The 22,568-nt window shown below is 43.1% G+C and overlaps 1 protein-coding gene across 3 annotated transcripts in view; it reads right to left on the bottom strand.

Annotated features, from left to right (window-relative positions):
• Positions 1–22,568, bottom strand: part of LOC133127088 (small conductance calcium-activated potassium channel protein 2-like) — a 94,160-nt gene that overhangs the window by 5,744 nt on the left and 65,848 nt on the right. For all 3 annotated transcript variants that reach the window (XM_061239722.1, XM_061239721.1, XM_061239723.1), the window contains exons 6-8: positions 9,210–9,351; positions 7,296–7,406; positions 4,414–4,541 (exon numbers count right to left, since the gene is read on the bottom strand). In XM_061239722.1, the coding sequence (XP_061095706.1) occupies positions 4,414–4,541; positions 7,296–7,406; positions 9,210–9,351 (381 nt within the window). The remainder of the gene's footprint in view (positions 1–4,413; positions 4,542–7,295; positions 7,407–9,209; positions 9,352–22,568) is intronic.

Below are 22,568 nucleotides of genomic sequence, written 5' to 3'. Positions count from 1 at the left end.
TAGCGAGAGCACAAAACCCGGAAAGGGATGCGGCCAGAAAGAAAGGGCAAGAGGAGGGGGGAGATGGGAGCACACGGAGCCCGCTGAAGAGCGCTTCATTGTTTCTCTCTCCGTAAGGTCACAGACCTTCCTGATTACCGCCTTTAACACCGGGAACAAAGCCACGGACCTGAAAGCCTCTGACCGGGCCATTGTCCACGCTGGACCGCAGCGGCAGCAGAAGCAGACTCGTAATATGTTACCAACACGTTTAATTACTGCTGAAGGTAGCTCTGGTGCTACAGGGCTACCCCCCTTTCATGTCGTAGAGACCTGGGAGCCGTGTGCCGTTTACGTATAGTTAAGGCAAAGAAGTGGGCCTAAATCCCCTGTGATTTAGCAAGGGAAAGTGTTTTGGGTATTATCGTTTCCGATTACACGTGAGAATGTTGAAGATAGTTTGTCAACAAAAAATATATAAATAAGAAAAGGTATGCTATCATAATTTTATCCTAATGCGGAATGCCCAAATTATGTCTGTAGGCTTCCCTGCTGAAAACAGCTGATTGACCGGTCACCAGCACTAGCTGGTTGACCAGCCCATACTCAGCTAGACCAGCTTATGAGCAGCTTTACCAGTGCAGTTCTCAAGCTGGTCAAGCTGGCATAGCTGGATTTTACAGCAGGGTTGTCACACCCCTGCACTGGCGCTCGGTGCTGGTCGGCAGACAGCTCTTTTCTCAGCACAGTTGCGCTGTGTAGTTATCGCCGAAGAGCGATGTTAGCACAGTTAGCACAGTGATCCCGGCAGATGATTGACAGCCATGCTGACTGCAACCCTGGGTCTCCCCGGGTGATGCAGCAGCCAATTAGAAGCCACCCGGCGCTGGGCTGTGGTTCACTTCAGCAGGATAAGCCACCGGGCTAAAAATAACACATAAACAGCACACCAGCAATCTCCCCGTAAAAGCCCTTCAGTGGTCAAATCAATTAAGCCTCACTTTATTATTAATATGCTGTCAACGCCTTGTACCTTTAACTGTCCTTGGGAATCCCTGGAGCAAAGGCATTCCCAACAGCACCCTCTTCTCCCCTTCCCGGGAATAATTTAAAAAGGAGGCATCGGCGAGCACCTTTTGCGGAAATGAATTTGTCACAGTACAAGGAACGGCAACAGACAGAGCCCCCCGAATGGTTTCCAGTCTGCTGAATCCGAACGGAATTTCTGAAGACATTTAAATGTGACTTCATTACAGCGGTCAGGGAACGCTCTTCCCTGAATCCACCAGCTCGTCTCCTTCCTTCCCCTCTTTCTAGTCCGTTGCCCTCTCCATTGATTAAACGGTTTTAGTACGGCTGTAATCTTGAAAGCATTTTTAATGCTCGAACGGACCGGAATATTGTCAGAACGCGTCTCGTGATCATTGAGTTTAATTGTTGCTGTCAAGCTAACAACTGTACGGCAGTTCTTACTGAAAATATCCTTTGTCGCGCAGACGTTCGACAGAAATGCCAAGGTGCATAAGTCTAAGGGCTGACAGGATCGGTTTCACGCTAGGTTGTATTTTTTGCGTGTGTGCCCTTTCTTTAGAAGGAAGGCTAGTGCGTTTGCGCTCAGATGATGACGATGGTGATGAAAACTGAAATCCTGAAATAGTTCTTCCGCTATCTGATCTCAAATGCGCAGGATAGACAGCGTTCCCTGGCCCTGAACACCATGTAATTCCACCAAAAACAGCTCAGCGGAGACACACACACGGATCCTCTTCCTCGCCCTCCTTCTGCCTTTCACCCTAATTACACAGAAGAGACCTGACTTTGATCCCGGCGCCCGTCAACTGCCACCTCGCACACTCTCGTCAGGCCCAACGCTGCTTCTTACAACACGCCGCCATGCAAGCGCTCTGTCCGCACCCGCAGAACCAGTCCTCACTGAGGCGCACGTCCAGTCCGACAGTAAGATGACTTTCACATTCCTGCATCGGTCACCCCACTCAGCGTCACAAACCCCACACTGGGCCACAGCAGACGAGAGAGAGAGAGAAAAACACGCCAGGCTCAAAACACAAGCAAGGAAAGTAAGAGAGAGACGTGGCACACATGACTGGGGAAAAAAAGGAGGTTTTTGAAAGAACAGAAAGTGGATGACGCCTGTTGACTTGCGGTGATGTCGCAGAGTGGGGCGACAGGCATGCGGTAAGCTGAGATCAGCTCCGCATGGCCGGGGTGAAATGAGCTGGAGTTCGCCGGAGTGTGGCTCCATGCCAGTGTGATTAGGAGAGAGCGCGCTTCTCCGCAATCCATGAAGTGTGCAATTACCATGCAGTGGTGTGATCGTAATACAGTGCCTGGAATTAACCCCCCCCCCTCCCCTCTATGTCCTTTACCGGATAATTACCCCAAAAATAAGAGTACACTCCAAATGTAAGGGCCCAGCCAAACACTCCCCCCGAACCCCATTTTCCGCACTGTACCATGCCTCGATGGAAGCTGTATGAGAGTACACAACCCAAATTCCCTCCTTCCTCCCCATCCCATCCCATCCCTTGCCCCTTCAGCGGTGGTTTTCACAATGAGCTCCCAAAATTCCTTGCCGGATTTGGGAGGGCCAGAACTGGTCAGCATCTTTTTTTTTTTTTGAAGCCAGAACTCCATAGCAGCTTGCATCTAATCCAGGCCCACACAGGTGTGTGTGTTGGGCCCGATAGGTGGTGTTTAGCCTGAGCCTAAGCCGGGGAACTGCGGTATGACTTTACTCTACTTTTTCAGGTGTGGGGAGCGCATTTAATGAAATTTACGAGTGTGAGCATTAGGTTAGGAATTTTTTATGCAGCTCAATAAAACTGCGGTCCAAATGCATTAAATATAAATTGATGTGCTCAGCAGAACATCGAATTCTCACAGTCATGATGTAAGCGAAATGGGCCTCCAGTTCGAGGGAAAGACGCAGAATGGGGCAGGGACCCGCGGTGAATGGAGACACCGGGCCCCTCCGACTCACAGATCGAATATGCCTGTTATATGGCTGACTGAAGGCTGTTTACGGTATGGATTTTGCCATCGTGAAAAGTATATCAATCGAGGCCTGGACTGGGCCTGAACTGAGGTTTCGTGATAGATTTTCGTTTGAGAGCAGCAGTAGTCAAGGGGGCAAGGGTGGGGCTGTCAATACAAGTTAGTATGGAGATCTGGACTGGGTTTGTTGATGGATGGATTCTGGGCAAGCTGACGCATTTGAAGCTCAAAAGATGCTGTTTCATTTTTTTCCTTCAGGCACCCTGCTACCATCACATGACTTCGTACCCTCGGTTTATTTTTTCACTCCATTCAGAGAATGGAAAGAAAAAAAATGAAAAACAGAGACAAATATCAAGATCAGCATCCAGCTTCAAACCTCATGCATGTCAATCATGTCCGGATAACATCGACAGAAGATTTTTTTTTTTGAGAAAAAGACAAGAGGAGGGAGAGGTAGAACAGAGAAGACGCAACTTACTTCTGAGCTCTGCAGTGATCGAGCAAAACAAAGACAGAACACAGTACAAGTTTAAAAACCCACAACAACACAAAAAAAAACAGGTCAACTATTACATCTCTCACCGCACGGTGAAAGATACGGGGGGGGAACTGGGGGCAAGGTAAATTCATTATGAATTAGATGGGGGTTGACGTTCTGTGAAGGAAACATAAATGTATTTTAGTAAATGTATAATTCAGTTAGAGCATCAGAATCTGTAGCAGATGCAAAGGAAGGGAGCGTTCTTTGTATCTTCTTAAGGGCTTCTTCTTAGAATCTGTTTCGTTTGAGACTTTGATCGGCAGCCTGTACAGTTGAATTTCCTGCTCGACTGTGATGGCTGGTGGTTGATGGCTGGAAGAACAAAATTACAGGTGTGGCACAGCTTTACGCCCTGCACAGCTCTCATCGGGTCATTCCCTCCACTCAGATCCCCGATTACACAGGCTCGCGGGGGGAGAAGTCAGCCATGACAGCGCAGGAGCAACAACAGGCTGGCCCCAGAAACAGCCCTGAACGAGGGCAGGAGCCGGAACGGTCTGCCGGAACAGACTCTACGGCACCTCTTGAGATAACGCTCAGGATCGTGCACGGCTGGAGAGCGATACATTTCACATTAAAAAAAAAAACGGGCCCGGTTAGTGACAAAGCCAAACGCACATCCCTCTGTCGAGCGGGTACCCTCATATACTCATCTTACATTTAAAAAGGATCCAATCACGCTACTCGGTGAATAAGTATATACCGCACCAATAATAATAATAATAATAATAATAATAATAATAATAATACAAACAGGGCGGCAAACTTCTGAACAGTGCAGAGCATTACTAAAGGAGCAGGACCGCAATGCGCTCGCGCTACGCTACGGTAACGTGGCGAAGGCGGGCGGCCGCGCCTCGGCCCGAGGTACTCACTGGTGTATGGCCTGCAGAAACTTGCGCTGGTGTTTGCGCACCCGTGCGTGGTCGATCTTCTTCACCAGCTTGGTGTGTTTGTAGATGAGCCATGTTTCCCTGAGTACATTAGCAGCCGTGTTTTTGACCTGCCACGCGGGGGAGGAAACACACGTTCACCATCGGACCCATTTGAACCATTTATAAATGGGACAGAGGAAACACAGATTCACAATCGGACCCATTAGCACCATTTATAAATGGTACAGAGGAAACACACATTCACCATCGGACCCATTTGCACCATTTATAAATGGCACAGAGGAAACACACGTCCACAATCAAACCCATTTGTACCATTTATGAATGGGACAGAGGAAACACACGTTCACAATCAAACCCATTTGTACCATTTATAAATGGGACAGAGGAAACACAGATTCACAATCAGACCCATTTGTACCATTTATAAATGGGACAGAGGAAACACAGATTCACAATCAGACCCATTTGTACCATTTATAAATGGGACAGAGGAAACACAGATTCACAATCGGACCCATTTGTACCATTTATAAATGGGACAGAGGAAACACAGATTCACAATCGGACCCATTAGCACCATTTATAAATGGGACAGAGGAAACACAGATTCACAATCGGACCCATTTGTACCATTTATAAATGGGACAGAGGAAACACAGATTCACAATCGGACCCATTTGTACCATTTATAAATGGGACAGAGGAAACACAGATTCACAATCGGACCCATTTGTACCATTTATAAATGGGACAGAGGAAACACAGATTCACAATCAGACCCATTTGTACCATTTATAAATGGGACAGAGGAAACACAGATTCACAATCAGACCCATTTGTACCATTTATAAATGGGACAGAGGAAACACAGATTCACAATCGGACCCATTTGTACCATTTATAAATGGGACAGAGGAAACACAGATTCACAATCGGACCCATTTGTACCATTTATAAATGGGACAGAGGAAACACAGATTCACAATCGGACCCATTTGTACCATTTATAAATGGGACAGAGGAAACACAGATTCACAATCGGACCCATTTGTACCATTTATAAATGGGACAGAGGAAACACAGATTCACAATCGGACCCATTAGCACCATTTATAAATGGGACAGAGGAAACACAGATTCACAATCGGACCCATTTGTACCATTTATAAATGGGACAGAGGAAACACAGATTCACAATCGGACCCATTTGTACCATTTATAAATGGGACAGAGGAAACACAGATTCACAATCGGACCCATTTGTACCATTTATAAATGGGACAGAGGAAACACAGATTCACAATCAGACCCATTTGTACCATTTATAAATGGGACAGAGGAAACACAGATTCACAATCAGACCCATTTGTACCATTTATAAATGGGACAGAGGAAACACAGATTCACAATCGGACCCATTTGTACCATTTATAAATGGGACAGAGGAAACACAGATTCACAATCGGACCCATTTGTACCATTTATAAATGGGACAGAGGAAACACAGATTCACAATCGGACCCATTTGTACCATTTATAAATGGGACAGAGGAAACACAGATTCACAATCGGACCCATTAGCACCATTTATAAATGGGACAGAGGAAACACAGATTCACAATCGGACCCATTTGTACCATTTATAAATGGGACAGAGGAAACACAGATTCACAATCGGACCCATTTGTACCATTTATAAATGGGACAGAGGAAACACAGATTCACAATCGGACCCATTTGTACCATTTATAAATGGGACAGAGGAAACACAGATTCACAATCAGACCCATTTGTACCATTTATAAATGGGACAGAGGAAACACAGATTCACAATCAGACCCATTTGTACCATTTATAAATGGGACAGAGGAAACACAGATTCACAATCAGACCCATTTGTACCATTTATAAATGGGACAGAGGAAACACAGATTCACAATCAAACCCATTTGTACCATTTATAAATGGGACAGAGGAAACACACATTCACAATCGGACCCAGCTATAAATGACAAAGAGGAAAATAATTGTGTGCACATCCAAACGCTGAATAAAAAGAGTAGGCTTTATTTCACAGCCTGTTAATTGGTATTTACTGGGTAAATACACAGTGATTTCTGTAATTATTAGGTAACTACTTTGATTTCAGTGGTAAGTACTATGAAACAAAATCACTAAGTACCATATGTAAGCACTATGTAAGTATGTTTTACAGCCCGTTTCATAGTACTCCTCTTTTAATCTAAATAATTACCTAATAAGTACCTGGAATTTACACAGAAAATACTAAGTAATTAATGGGCTGTAAAATAAAGAGTGCAATGAAGAAAAACGGAAAAATATCCAGGCTCTGGAAGAATTTATGTTCCCTGATTTAATCGCAATGTTTTGACCACAAATGATCATGAGCTAGGAGCAAAACACACATTCACAATCGGGCTAATTTATTCTATTTACAATGAGACTATGATACCAGAATGAGAAACTGCACTCTCAGAAAATAAAATGACATTGGAGGTACAATTTTAGCTCTTCAAGAATCAAATTTCCCAAATATAGAACAGTAATGTTTCTCTTTGGGTTACAAATAAGTAAATTCAAGCGAAAAAAGGTACAAATGAATTATACATTGTTGGTTACGGGTACAATTTTATGTACCTAGTGTGTACATGCCTCCCCAGCGACAAGCATTTGTACCTTTTTAGGCACTGTTATTATTATTATATCTGCAGAAACAAATGTAATGCAAGGTAATGGTATATTGATAAAACTGTCAGTACAATAGCTGACAGTTTGCATACACAGGGCTCTCCGCTGCGACTGCAAAAGAGCCTTCTTCATGAATCATTTTCACTCACTCGTTTGCAGAGTTGTGTGTCCATCATAAAGTTGTGAACATGTTTCTCGGCCTTGGTCAACTCCAACTTCCTGGCAACCACGGCAACGACCAGGGCAGTGCAGCCAGCCCCCTAGGAGGGGAGAGGGGAATATCAGGAGTCCGTCTCTGAACCGGGCATGTTTACATACTGTATGTCTAGTGTCTCCTTAGCTGACGAGTCTGTTTTTTCAGTAATTTTAATCATTTACCGTAGAATATTTTTCATGAACTTTTTTTAATGGAAATAGTCCTGACTAGTCATGTAGACTGTTGCAAAATAAGATGGTTCAGTTCAGCGCTAGTTGCTTCTCATGTCTATTTTACTCCATACGGAATCAAACAACTAGGACCACAAACTATTACACCCAACAAAAGACCTACTCCAACCAATATCACAGAGTTAGTGGTTATCTTTAGCTCAAGTGCATGCCCCGTGGGACACTTGTTAAGCAAAATCTCACAACAGTAGCTCTAGACAAAAGTCACATCAGCACACATCAGCATGTTCTCCATTGCCGGTTGATGTTTCAGGGATGTAAAATGTATTGTATTAATGTTTACCAGTAACAATAGGACCTCACTAATTAAGCCTTGCGCACTGTAATAACACAAACATAAAGCATCGCTATCTGAAGTCAGAGCAACTGTGCTTTCAGCACATTACTTGACCCCTGATTTTACCTGACATTCACTTTACTAGTATTTAACAGATAATGCACACGCAGGAGCGAAGTTCGGGGGGAAAAAGCGCAGTAATTCCCCGTAGGGGAGAGTACAGTCCCAAGGAAGACAGCAAGCACAAGTAGGCTTGATTGAAAACCTGTCAACTACCCTATTGAACATTAAACTAAGTTACCCAAACAAGAACAAAACTACACTGAGGAATATTAAACTACATTTTTTTTTTAAACAACCACAACAGCCACAGAACCACAGGCCCTGATAAAAAACAGAGGTACATGCATCAATGCAGAAGGCCACCGAAAGGCTGACAGCTGAGCTCCTGGTATTACTTTTCTTGCGCATTGTCCCCAGCCTTCTTCTCCCTGCTAACCCGCTCTCCTGCGATTGCCTCTGAGTGCCCCGTGAGGGTTGTCACGGTCCCCCCCCCCACCCCGGTCCGGCTACCTTCCCTGCCTCAGCCTGCATGCCATCTGGATACTTCCCCTCAATAATTAATCTGCTCCTTATATCTGATTTTACAACAGAGGGTATGAGGCCGCCTGCCTTTCGATCAGCTTACACGGACAAGCTTCCCCAAACAATAACGCACACAATCCTTTTTGTTTTTATTCATCTGTTACCAGATGTAGGTTACAGTATACCTTATTTTAAAGCCCTATTTGTACGGTTACCACAAAGTTAATCGTGTTATAAATACATTAATAAATACATTGTCACCAATGAACTACATTATGCCTTTTTGCGCAAGTAAGCAGGCAGTCTGCTATTAAATTGTGGAAAATAAATAATAATAAGTGAACATACTCCTGCCCCATTGTGAAGATTTGCTGTTTTGACTCATTTGTGTTGACTTATGTTTTCAGCATTCATGTCCATGGTTAAATAAAATGCAGACATATTTTTTGATTGGTGGTGCTAATCACATGTTAATTGTTTATTTCACTGGTTAATTGTAACATGAATATGCTTATGCTGGCTACCAGTGTAACCATCCATTTAAAATGAGCTCTCACCAACTGAATTTTCAAAAGAACTTAAAAAAATGCTGCAGACAGAGGATCTTGTAACAAATACATTGCAGTTAAATATTTTATATATTTTTTATTTTTTTTCATTCTATCCATACATAAAGGTGTATTGTCACAAAAATACTTTCAAGAATACATAAAACAATGTTCATCACAGAGAAGGGTAAATGAGTTGGACATACCATGATTCCAGTTAGTAGACACACCCCCTTTCCACAGTATGTGTGAGGTACCATGTCTCCATAGCCAATCGAGAGGAAGGTTATAGAAATTAGCCACATAGCTCCCAGGAAGTTACTGGTGACTTCCTGTTTGTCATGATACCTGAGCCAATGAAAAGAAGGAAAGAAAAAAAAAAGAAATTCAGGGAAGCACAGGATTATACGAGGTTGATGAGAAGACATAGGCCCACGTCACTGACCATGACTTGACAGAGAAGACATGGTACAGTAGGCAGAAGGCAAATAAACACTGGTATAATTCAAGCATTTGTCACATGAACACCATTATTTGACAGTGAAAGAGGGGAAAAAAGGTAGGATTAGGCAAGTTTTATGATATCATACTTCTGTCATCAAGAAAGAAAGAAAAAAAAGTATGCTATTTTGGAGAGAGTTCTGTATTTAAAAAATTAGGTCTAACCAGAATTAAATCAATCAATCAATCAAACTACAGAAAAGTATATACTGTACAGTGCCATGAAAAAATGTTTGACTCCTTCCTGATTTCCTCTATTTTTACATATTTCTCACACTGAATGGTTTCAGATCTTTAGGCAAAATGTAATATTGGACAAAGTGAACCTCAGTAAACACAAAGCACATTCAGTTTTTCCTGGCACAACATCTGTATTGGATTCATGTCAGGACTTCGACTAGACCACTCCAAAACCTTTGATTATTTTTTTGGCAATTAGATGCGGAATTGATTTTGTGTTTTTGTAGTTTTTGATCGTTGCCTCGCTACAAATCCAATTGCACTTCAGACTCAGTTCGTGGACAGATAACTGGACATGCATATTATGTGAGACAGACAAGAGACAGATGAGCATTGATGTTTCTCTTGGTAAGCAGTGGCTTCCACCTCACTACACTCTCATGAATCCCTTCTTTGCCCAGTGTCTTTTTTATGAACACAGTCGTTAGAGAGGCTAGAGAGGCCTGCAGGCCTATGGATGTTCTTCAGGGATCATTTGTGACTTCCAGGATGTGTTGTCACTGGACCCTTGGAGCAAGATTCGCTCCTTTTCAAAGTATCTCCATTTGTTTCGGCGGGGGCTCAGAGCCTTAGAAATGGGCTTGTAGCCCTTTCCAGACCGATATATTATTTCAACAACTTTTCAAACACATTTTTCAAACCTATGAATTTATCTGAATTAAAGTAGTTCTGCAAAGAATAGCTGGCAAAAATTCCTCTACAGCAATGTGAAAGATTGCAGTTATGGCTACTAAATTTCGTGAAACCGGTTATTAGGATTAAGGGGCCGTTTTCAAATAAAGTAATATTACTTTTGACCTTTGTCTAATGTTAATGTTACACTTTACTAAAGATCTGACCCTGTTCAGTGTTACAAATATGCAATAATCACAAAGGGGGCAAATATTTAATCACAGCATTGTTATTCTTGCAAATGAGCTTAAATTTGGGATGTCTGAAAATGCTGGGGTATACTGTATATAGATGGTTTCTGTTTAATTGATTTGAACAGAGATGAGTATTTCAATCTCCACTGTGTCACCAGCAATACAATTTTACTGGAGAGACTATACAAACCCGAGGCACTCATACTTACTAATGATCGTTTTCCTAATCAAACACAGCCAAAATATGATGCCTTTCTTCATGTAAAAACCAATTCATGATTCCCTCGTCGACTATGCCACAATTCACTGCTCGAAAGTTGCTTTTGAGAGAACGATTAACTGTGCTGTGTTCAATGTTCTGTATGTCAAACAGTAGAACTGACCCGGTGTATGGCTCAGTACTTCATTGGATAAAAATGGTCAAACATCCCAGTTCTGGCCATTCTTCTACACAGCACTGAGCAGTCAATATAACTGATCATAACGACACTGTTATAAGCTGTGCATGAGAAAGACACCCAGGAGATTAATTTCTATTTGTCGTGGAAAGGATTGAAAACCGAGTCTTGTGCAATGGGGTTTTTTTCCCGTCAAACATTCACCACCATGGATAATACGTTTGCACGGACAGGGGTGCAAAATGTCCGAAAAGCAACTTGGTGGCATGTGGTAAATAATGTCACAAATTGATCTTTATGATGAATAAAAAAAAACGCACACTATTAATAAGAATTCTAATCGTGTGCTCTAATCATATTGAAAGGGCAAAAATCACAATGCAATCACATTATAATCAAAATCTTTCCTACCTTGCACATTTCCTTTTAAAGGTAAATGAATAGAGGCACAAAACAATCAGTGGAAACTTACAGCTCAGCTCGCCCCTGTTTTCTTAAAGGAAAAACTCCAGTGAAACAGTACCCACAATGCACTCATCGACGGGCTGTGCCAAAATCAATAGCCTGCATTAAGCCATGAAATTAAGCTAAGCACCCTATTTGCATAAGTAACTGTTTTCTTAAAGATCTTTGATAACGAGTATATTTTTAGCAGGCATCTTCACAGAGAATGCAAGCTGGCATTGGAATCACCGGGGTCCTATTCTTCATGCGTCTGGGGAAACTCAGATGCCCTTTATCCAGATATTGATAAGAAAAAAATGGGAACAACCCAGCAATCAAGCTCTTTAAAGAAATGGATCGCAAACTTACCCATAACCTTCATCTATTACTATGCAAAAACCAAGGTTCTATCGCTCGCTCTACCTTTCCATGGGAAGAACAGCAGCTTTTTAATTTAGCTGCTGTTCGGCACCAGGAAAAATATAACCCTTGCATTATTCAGAGAATTTAAACTGAACTCGCAACTGGCCCAGTGTCCAGTAGACAGAAAAAACAGTAGATCAGTGCAGTACTTTAATAATAAACTGACTGAATTCCAATGCACTGAAAGGTTAGGAACTTGCAGCTACAGTTTTCAGATGACACAGTTTCAAAAAAAAAGCTAGAGTCTGGCTGTGCAGCTTCACAGCGGCGAGGAAGTCCAACTGCGAGACTCTCGGGTGGCATGATCTTCACATGACCTCGCACCTAGTGTGACAAATGCAGATGGCATTTTGCCTGAGAGAATCGACAGCAAATGGGTTGGGAAATTATGCAGTGAGAAAGAGGGAAAACAGAATGAAAACCAAACGAGCAGCATTCATCATAATGTCTGTCTTCTGTTGTGTGCGAGATGGCCGGGAAAATGTTATGAGTTTATTTCCTGGGACTTACAGTGTCTAGCTCTTGCATACAGAAAAACACCAGAGCCCACATATGCTCTTCATTAGCAAAGAATTCAGTACAAATTATGGGACTTCGGTTGGCTCATTTCATAAAGCACAGATCCATACAAACACAGGACCTGACCCCATAACTGTTAAAAGATCAGGCAGGGAGGAGCCAAGCACTAAGAATGACAGATCATTGCATTTGCATTTCTCTTATTTACACCTTGGGAGTATGCATAAGCAAAAGAAAATAGGAGTCAGCTCAAAGTGGAATGGATGGTGCATTGTGTAGTATATCAATGGTTACTTTGATGGAACCAAACCCAAAGTGGGTTTCCCAATGACCTGGCTGACCACATTTAGACGACAGTCAGTGGCTTACCTTCTCGCCTGGATGTAATCGAGCGGAAAACGCATCCCTGAAGCAGATGTTCTGCATTTTGTGAACCAACCCCCGAAGTGTGACATGTGCGGATCCCCCCCCCCCCCCCCAGACACTTCACCGTCAACATTTTCCATTCAACCAGCTCCTGAACCCACCCTGTCTCCATCGATCACACGGCCCCTTGTTTTCTGCTGCAATCATGCAGACACTGAAGAAAAAAAAGCTTTCTTTTTTCTGAAAAACCACGGTGGATGGCTTGCCCAAAGTTTCCATGCAAAGAAGCAGTATACGGTAGAACATGCTGGAAACGCGAGATTTCCACATCCTACATGCTGTTAATACAGTATATTGAGAGCAAAGGAAGGGACGTGCAAAAAAATCGCAGGTCATCGCTGACGCCGAATACATTATCGTGTTTTTGATTCAGTCACCAATTCAGTCATGGGGTCCATCAGCGTGGACACTGGCACTGAGCAGGTCTAATAGATCAGCGGGTCAATGAAGCTAAATGACTGCGGTGTGGCTGTGAGAGGGGTGTTTGCGTTCGCAGTCCAAAGGAGGAGGTGTCCTGACAGGACCCCGTCACCATTTTGTGTTTGAAGGCGCTGTGTACAGTTTTGCATTACGGTCACTGCCCAAAATCATTAGGCTAAAGGACAACTTTGCGAGAAGATGACTGTTGAAGTCACCTGAGATGGATTGATGCTTTGAGGAGGGAGGTTTTTTTTTTGGAGTGTTTCTTCTAGAACTGCATTGCCTGTAGTGATTATTACGTCAACGTTATTATGTTCAGTAAAGTTTCTAATCACATATTTGTGATTGTACAACTTAAAGGGTTAAATTAGGGTGTCTGCTGATTGGGCAAGAGCAACAACTGAACTATCTAATCGGTGCACAGAGAATATCCAGTGTTAATTTAACTCTATCAGAGCTTAAATGGGTCCAACAGGGACCACATGCACAGCATTAAGAGTTCATTAAACACTGAACATTTTACTGTATGTCCTCAAGATTTTCCTACTTTATGTTGCTACTTGTTTTGAAGCTAATGCTAAGTAAAGCAATTTTTAATGTTATTTCTTATTAGAACAAGGCCCTCTGTTAATACCTGGACGAGATTTCTAAAGCATCTCACCGGACTGATACTGCGGGAGGTTCAGCCCCCACGGTCCATTCATAGACGTCCCCGTGGAAATTCCTTTAGTGTGCGACAAACGTAATGTGGGGCAAGTTCCCTCAATTTTACACAACACAGGTTTTTAGGTCAGCGGGAACAATCCAAAAATGTGCAGAACGCACTCAGGTAACATCAGCAGCTGAGGAGGAGGGTTCCCAGCATTTGAACGGTTGTGGAAATCAGCCCCTCTGTGGGCTGACATAAAGGCGAACTGACTCTGCTAGTTTTAGTTTTAAAAAAAAACTCACTGTTCAATGCTGACTGGGAAAAATGGATCCAATAAAGTGTGCAAAGGGATTGGGTAACTATGCAGCATATTACCTGCATGTACTTTAAAATGGCCACATACAGCACAAAGTCCATTTACAATGATTACTCATATCTGCCCAGATGAGTGATACAGCCTGTAATTTATACAGTATGTGAAATATCTATGACCAAATTCCGCTGGCCTTCTGAATTTCAAAGGCAGAATAGAGCTGCAGTTTTACTTAATGTGCAGACTTGGTTTAAGTATACTTTTACACTTTTAAACAAAATTGTTAATGTCCAACTTTCTAAATGTTAACACAAGGAAGGCATTAGCACAAGGAAGAAGACAGTTTGCCCATTTATTTCAGCTACCTCTAGATCACTACAGATAAGTTCAAAGTGGGAAGATGGAGACACTATGATTGAGAAGATTTTTAAAAGATTAGAGAGATTTTTTTTAAAGATTAAAGAGTGTTTTTAAGATTACAGAGAGTTTTAGAAAACGGGAAGAAAAATTAATATTTGTGAAAAAATGTGTGAGGAGCGGAATATGCACATATTCCAAGATTTAAGAATCGTTGATGTGTTGATACTGCATGTTGATATTGCATCCTAAAAACAGAAAGAAAACATACGCAGAGGATTCATGTTAATTACTATGTGCCCTGGCAGGAATTTATTTGTAGCTACTGTAGAGGGTCACAAAGACAGGGCGAGTGTATATTCAGTAGGTTTGTTTGCAGACAAAGTTGGTCATATAAATCAGTGGTTCACAAACTCGGTGCTGGAGTACCCCTGTGTATGCTGGTTTTTTGTTCCAACCCCGATCGCAATCCAAGAATTTTAACAAGAGGTTATTTTTTCTTAATTGGGTGTTTTTCATGTTTAGAGGGATAAATTTACCCTCTTAAACCCCATTTTGTCATATAGCCATGCATGCCATAAATAATAAAATGCCCAGGTTCACATTGTGCTTATTGTGCTATATTGCAAACAATGCATTCATTCTGCAGAAAAACTGCATAAAAAGTGGTTAATTATTCCTAACTGATTAAATTAAAGACTAAGGTGAATCAGTAGGCTCCTAATTGGTGAAAGTGTGGACACCTGCCCACCAAAACTAACCAATTTGGATGATAATTAATCATTCAAAGGCAAAGCAAAATGATAATAAGGCAAACATACATTGTGTTGATTCATTTAAGGAAAAAAAAAGTGTGTTCTACTACCTAATTAGGAGCCCAATAATTAACCTCAGTCTTTTATTTGTTGCCTCTTCTTGTGTAATTGTTGGCAAGGTGGTGTATTAAGCACAATATGCATGTAAGCTATTTCTGGCATGTGGTTTAAGGTAAATGATTCCTCTGAAGAGTACCTAATTTTAACAGCTTGTTAAAATTCTTAGATGGAAATTGTGGTTGGAACGAAAAAAAAAAAACATACACAGGGGTACTCCAGGACCGAGTTTGGGAACCACTGACACAAATTCATTGGAGAAACATAAACTACATTATAAACTAAACGTAGGAGATCAAGACACGCATTCATTAGGGCCACAAGACTTGACCTCTCTTAGCGTTCATGCCACACTAATTATCCCTGCAGTTTTTTACTTTTCCTCCTTAATTCTGTCCCTCTCAGAAGAAAAATAAATAATGTGGTTCTCGGCCATAAAAAGTGGCAAGATCTGGTGGAAGGGCGGAAAAGGCAATCCTCGCTGCTGGCTGCACCGTCAGTAATATTGGCAATTATCTAAAGGATCATAAGTTCCACTCAATCAGCTCTTTTCATCAGCATCTTTCGTCTGTGGCTGAAACAGTGGAACATTCTCAATTGCGAAGAGCTTCATGGCCCCAGTAATTACAGCTATCGAGGAGGAGCGCTTTTCGTCTAAGTGCCCTTGTTTTCCAGTCACATGATATTGTCTGTAACTCGTCACTTGTAACCCAGCCAGGGAGTCATTTTCCTAACCGCGGGAGCAGCAGATCGGAGCGTGCCACGGGCAACTTATTTAAGATTAGTTCGAAGACACTTGAGCAAAAACACCTAGCGATTGCCTAATGAATGTATGCAGCACAAGGTGATTTGAGTGTGTGTTGAAGTTACGCCTCAACACTTACGGTAACCCCCACTGTGTAGAAACCTTAAACCCTACTGTCCTACTGTACGTAAATAATGGACGTTTCCACTTAATTGTCCAAACTCCCCTACTGGAAACAACCATTCCATGACGGGGAAAATGATTTGACAAAGTTTTGAAGCTCTCAATATACTGTGACTGTGCACTGGCATGAAATGGAGTAGAGCTGGCACCACAAGACTAGGGGACTTGTAAACGAGACTCTCCGATTCGCTGCCTATTTCCCAGTGTTTGTTTGTTGAGATACTCGACGGCTTTGGAAAGTGCCCTGGCATCACTAGACTGGCGTCTGCCTGCCTGTCTGTCTTGCAATACAGGGATTGTTGTTATCGTGTGTCTATCTGCGAGCAACAACTCTATCCATGGGCCCGAGGATGATAAGACAAATCTCAACTGACCCAATTATCAAGCCTCCTCAGTGCGCTATTGGGGAATACCTCTACTCTCAGAGTACGTAACCGACAAGATCACCTGTTGTTCTGTTGTTCGTTTGAGGGAGTATACTAGAACTAGGCGGTGGGCTTAACCCCATTTGCCCGGTCAGTAGCGTGAGGCTGCTCATGTAGTTTGAGTGCAAGAAGGAATGTATAACCCATTGACAAAAATGTGTTGGATTTGTACTGTGAAAAAAGCTGGAAACTAATACAAAACTGGAAGAATCAAACCCAGGATTATACTGCACTCCTTACTAAGCCTTCAAAACCCAGCCCATTCCCCCAAGCAGACCACTACGTTGCACTTTCGTCTGACCTCCCCGCAAAAGTGTAAGAGTGACTGACAGAGCGTAGGTATTTAACACTGACACGACACACATCGGGCTAAGGTTGTGGATTTGTTGAAAAAATATACAATTAAGACACAATATCTACTGTAAGGAGCTTGGCCACATAATCGTGATTCCACTTTAAAGACAGTGGATGACATATAAACTACAATAAAGTAAGCTTAGGCCTGGTAATAAATTCCAAGTTGTTTTTTCTTTAAAGCAACTTCAGGCAATTCAACTCAAATGATGTCAGGTAGTAATGCTAATAATGCTAAATACAGCATTATTAAGTGTTCAAATGTCACATGCAAATAAGCCAATTGAACTGGAATTGTGAAATGACATGGTAAGCGACTGAAGGAATTTCAGGTGTCATTTATTTCAGCAGGTGCGTAGCCATGGTGATCCATAATACGTCTGCTAAATATTATTCTGGAATAAACAGCTACATTTCAAAACTCGTTAATGTTGCCCTCATACACAAAATCTGTGATCCCTGCACCCTACTGTACTAAATGCAGACATTTTCCATCTTAATTTACCATTGCTTGTAAAACCTAGAATGTATGTATATGGAATTCAGAAGTCATATTTAAAGTTACAACCCAATTTATTTGGAAATACACATACTCGGAACCTCTAGAGGCCATGTCGGATAATTTGCGTTGCAGGCATTTCCAAAACTACTGGGTCCTGAGAAAATTCACTACTGCTAGTGAATAACTTTACAGTCGAATAACAGCACAAGCAGAAGGACGTCAACAGACAAACAGCCACATGATGAGGCAGAGGAAGAGAACTGACAATACAAAAGGAGTCTGTAGTTTAGATTAATTTAGCAGTATTTGGACAAAATCGATAAAATTGTGCTTTCCTAATAAGCTTCTCCTGTTCGATCTCATGTTCGGTACTGATCAGCAGTGATCACAAATGCATTGAAATTACCCCTAAAAGGAAGCAAAACACAGACACAAATTATCATTTTGAAACACCAAGCCTCCATCTATCTTCGTAGAGCATGTGTGGCTGCATAGATTTGGGCCTCCCAATACCAACAAATTAATCAGCTTCAGAATAGCCCGTGAATAAAGTAGCAAACTCAGAAATAGTGCTACATACATAATAATACTACAAAATATAGTGACTAAGAGTAATGGAAGCAATAAACATAATAACAGTAATGTTTATGCCAGGATAACACATTTTTTAATTCTTCAGATTCTTTACTCAGTAACTGGCCGTTGCGTAACTGATCAATTTTCCAAAATAAGAGAAGCTTAAAGCTCTGGGGCTTTTAGAAAAAAGAAGAAAAAAAAACGCAGAGAGAAAGTTGGACCTGGAATGCAATGAGGTAAGGAGGGGAAGATTTATGCTCCCATTTCATTACCTTTAAAAGCTTTAAAACTGCATTCTGATTCTAACATTCCCATGCTGTCCGCATCAATTTACTACCCCGCGTGGCGTTACGGAAATGGGCCCGTACTTCTATCTTCCTCTACCGCTTCATCCCTCTTTTCTCTGCTTTCCCAGGGTCTCCTTCAGGACCCTGAGAAAGCCTTGCCCTGGATTAGGAGAACAAAAACATTCACAAGAACAGAAACGATCCGCCGGGTTCGAACAGCTGCGGATCACACACAATGCAAAACAGAAAAATCAATGGATTATGCCTGGTGCGGATGAAAACGATCCCTCGCATGTTTACCCTGTAGTGGAAATTGCCGCAGACGTGTCTTTAAGAAAGCTGTCGCCTTGACAAGTCTTCCGTTACCTTCGAGAGGAGGCTGAATTAATTCCAGACATTAGGCACTCTTGGTGATGCCTTCCCAACGCGCTCCGCGTTGGCCCTTAATGTTTCTCAGCATTGAGATGGGGAGAGAACGGCTGAAACAGGACATTCAGCAGTTCCTGACCTTTCCCCGTGTCAGGTAAATAAATTAGTATCTACCAGACCTCATTTAAGAGTCAGGCCTCATCATGTAACTAAGGCTTTCCTTCCTACCCTGAGAACCTTAAGACGGATGCACAATGTCAAACCTTGGCTCCATGTGTCATGCTTTTTACAGGTATAAGGTATATACAATCCAGGATATGTAAATTTTAATCTGTATGGAAGTAATTTCATACCCGTTAGACATGGCTATATTCATTTCGGTGGCATCTACGCCGTTAGCAAGCATCAGGGCCCCGTGGTTTCGTATTTTACTCGAAGACTCATTAGCTTGAGTGCTACGGAACAATGTTTTCGCTTGCCTGTCTGACTGTAATTTAAGGGGGAAAATAACTGCAGCTTCTCCATCCTCCGGCAGCACGAGGGCCTGCTCCCAGCGGGACGGGGAGTGTGCTGACAGCGCACTCGGGGGAGGGGGGGGGGGGGGGGGGGGGGGGGATGGTGCGTTCCCAGAGCGCCTTCGTGGGACAGGGTGTAAAATTTAGTGTCAGACCTTCTCTTTAGTGAGATTGCACTCCCGACACGAGCGACGGTACACCGCAAGAGCACGAAACAACACACCGGAGAGAACTAATCATCCGAAATGATTTGCACATTGATATTATGAGATACTGATGGAAGAGAACGTGTCAGTCGTCTGGAAAAAAAAAAAAGAAGAGAAAAGCACAAAAGCCACAGGCAGTTGCATGCGGTTTTGATAGATGAGGAGGCTTGCTGATTGTGTGCAATTCAATCCTATCAATCTCTCCCGAGAGCAAGTCCTGAACCCATCCGAGAAGCTCGTAGCCTGGTGCCTGGCAAAAGCTTTTCGCAAGAAGGCAAAAAAAAAAAAAAAAAAAAAAAATGGTGCCATGTTGTCGTCTCAGGTTTCATGAGTCCTTAGTGGTTTCAATCCATGCTCTGTGTAGCTGAAACCTCTGTCCTATGGGGACCGCAACATGCAGGTGTGTCTGCTTCACATGGGGTAAAGAAAGGCAAGGAAGGCCAGGTAAGCCCAGGTAAGCCAAGGTAAGGTAAGGTAAGGTAAGGTAAGGTAAGGCCAGGTAAGGTAAGGTAAGGTAAGGCCAGGTAAGGTAAGGTAAGGTAAATTAAGGAGCGCTGTCATGGCATGCCATATTTGTTAGAGGGGAGAAGGGGAGTATGAAGTCTGCATGATTTATGAGTCTGGGGGGAATAAAAAAAAAAAGATATCATCGGAATAAAGATGGCCGAAAGTAAAGGTGTGACCTGTGTTGCTGTTTCTCTCTTTTCAGCTCCCTGACTGCGGCTCCCTGACTGTCAGACCCTGCCTAGCCCCCCCGCTGTGCCTCGTATTTCCCACCCGCCAGGCACATAGGGTCCCAAAGCGACGCCTTGTCCGATCTCCCGCCGTCCGCTCGCCTGGGAGCGCCCGGCCGTCTGCGGAGAAAAAAAACCCAAAAACGCAAGAACCCCGGAAGTCCAGAGCACTTTGGAAAGCCGCCGCCTCTTAGCAGAGATGAGAGAAAAGCGGTAAACATGAAGACCCTCATGCTGCTTCACTGTTTACCAGGGGTGAGAGCCCGGCAAGTTTCACAGACTCCAAGCTGGAGAAACGGCAGCTCTCACCCGATCGGTCCTCCCCAGCCCCCGAGCTGTCCAATCCCAGGGAGACTGTGCTAGAATGGACACTTCAATTCTTCAGCACTCGCGGTTGCTGCGTGGAATCTAGAGGAAAATGACTAAACGATTCGCATCTTTCATCTCGTTCAAAATACGATGTCTGGTATTGTTATATCTTGTCCGAAATGAACAGCGAAATAATCAATGTGAGTGAAAGAAATAAATATATAATGTAACAGTATATATTCATATTTAAACATTGGCTTGATATTTTTTTTTCTTTTCATGCTTAATTCATTCATTCATTTATTATTGAATTTAAATGTGTACGTCCTAAATCGGTTGAAACATATTTTAACAATTTAAAAACATTGGGTTCAGCGCTGAGGCCACCCAGTAAAGGTAACCATCGCACAGCTGCAAAGCCCAATTAGCTTTTGTTACTTTGGCAAATATTTGAAGGGGATCATGAAAGAGTGAGCGCCGCATTAATCTCTAATTAATTCATGAGGAATAATAACAAAAAATAGACTTGTCCTAAGGGTGGTCTGTGAAGGTTATCTGAAGGAGCAGCTCCATTTTAGCACAAACTCCCTCCTCCCCCCCCCTCCTCCTCCACCACAAAAACAGATGATGAAGAGACGCGTGTTTCAAAGTGCTTTTCAAACTGGGGTGTTCCCTGGGTTCCGCCTGGTGACTAAACGAATAAAACTAAAAAAATCTGCCCTGTCTGTTTTGTTTTTTTTTGTTTGTTTTTTTTTTGGTCAGATAGTGCCGTAAACGCACTGCTTTGGGGGAAGGAGCCTGTTTCCTCCTGGTGTCATCCCTGAGCGTAATAATAACGTAACCCCCACCCCCGTGCCCCCCTCGTGCCCCCCCCCCCTGCCCCACGCAGGGAGTTGGTGGCGCCAGCTCGGTGCAGAATGATTGCGCTTTCCACGGCTAGAGAACAAGGACTCACTCGGCATCCCTACGGGGCAGCATAGTGGGGGAAATAGAAAGCACAACAGTGAGTTATAGACACACACAGGTTATTCACCAGATGCACCGAGAGGTGAGCGGCCCTCCCAGCATGCACTGCGGTGGAGAGGACAGGGCAGACGGGCTCCTCCCTCCCTCGTGTCCTCGTTCACTATTTTAGTAGACCACTTTCTCCCCTGCACGTTAATCAACCTAGATTCAACCGACCGACCGGCTGCTTCAACCCGGCACTGCATACAGTGCACCGCGTGACCGGTGACACGTGCAGTGTTCTGTCCCTGACGTCGTATGCAGAGCACTGTGTCACTAGGGGGGGGGTTCCTCTCAGTAGGGTTAAGAAGGAGGGCGAGGGCCGTGCCAACACAATCCAAAACTCCACCCTGACGCCGTTGTTCTCTAAATGTTTTTTTCTTTCCTTGTCATATCTGCGTATACCTTCGGCATTATTATTTGTTCCATTGAACAACAGATGGAAGTATTTTTACTTGACAAATATCATGGAGGAAGGCTTTGTGGCTTTATTTTTAGTAGAACAATAATAAGACGATTAACTTCTAAGCTCAAAGAACAACAGTTAAAGCGAAGTCCAATCAGACACTACAGTTTGTACCAGTAAACAAAAGTCTGTTTTTTACGATGGGCAGTTTTGTAGAGCTACCAGCCTTGGTGCTCAACGTGATTTCTTGCTTCCCCTGCTCCTGTTCAATACAGTAGGGTCAAAGGTCAACGACCCATCTCAGACCTACAGTCACTCTCTGGCATGTTGGAGGTGGAGGGAGCAGGGAGTTTGGGGAGTAGGGCAGGCAGTTAACAGTCGGTTAGCGTTGGGGGGGAGGGGTAAAGGGGAAGGGGGAAGGTAGCCCAAAGCCTTAGCTGTGTGCAAAGTGAAAGCCAGGCTGCGGGAGGGGGAAAAAACTGATTTATTGACAGGTTAGGACTTCCGTCGTCCAGTGCAAA

This window comes from Conger conger, chromosome 4, assembly GCF_963514075.1.
Source record: "Conger conger chromosome 4, fConCon1.1, whole genome shotgun sequence".
In the NCBI taxonomy this organism is placed as follows: Eukaryota; Metazoa; Chordata; class Actinopteri; order Anguilliformes; family Congridae; genus Conger; species Conger conger.
This window is presented reverse-complemented; position numbering and strand designations above follow the sequence as displayed.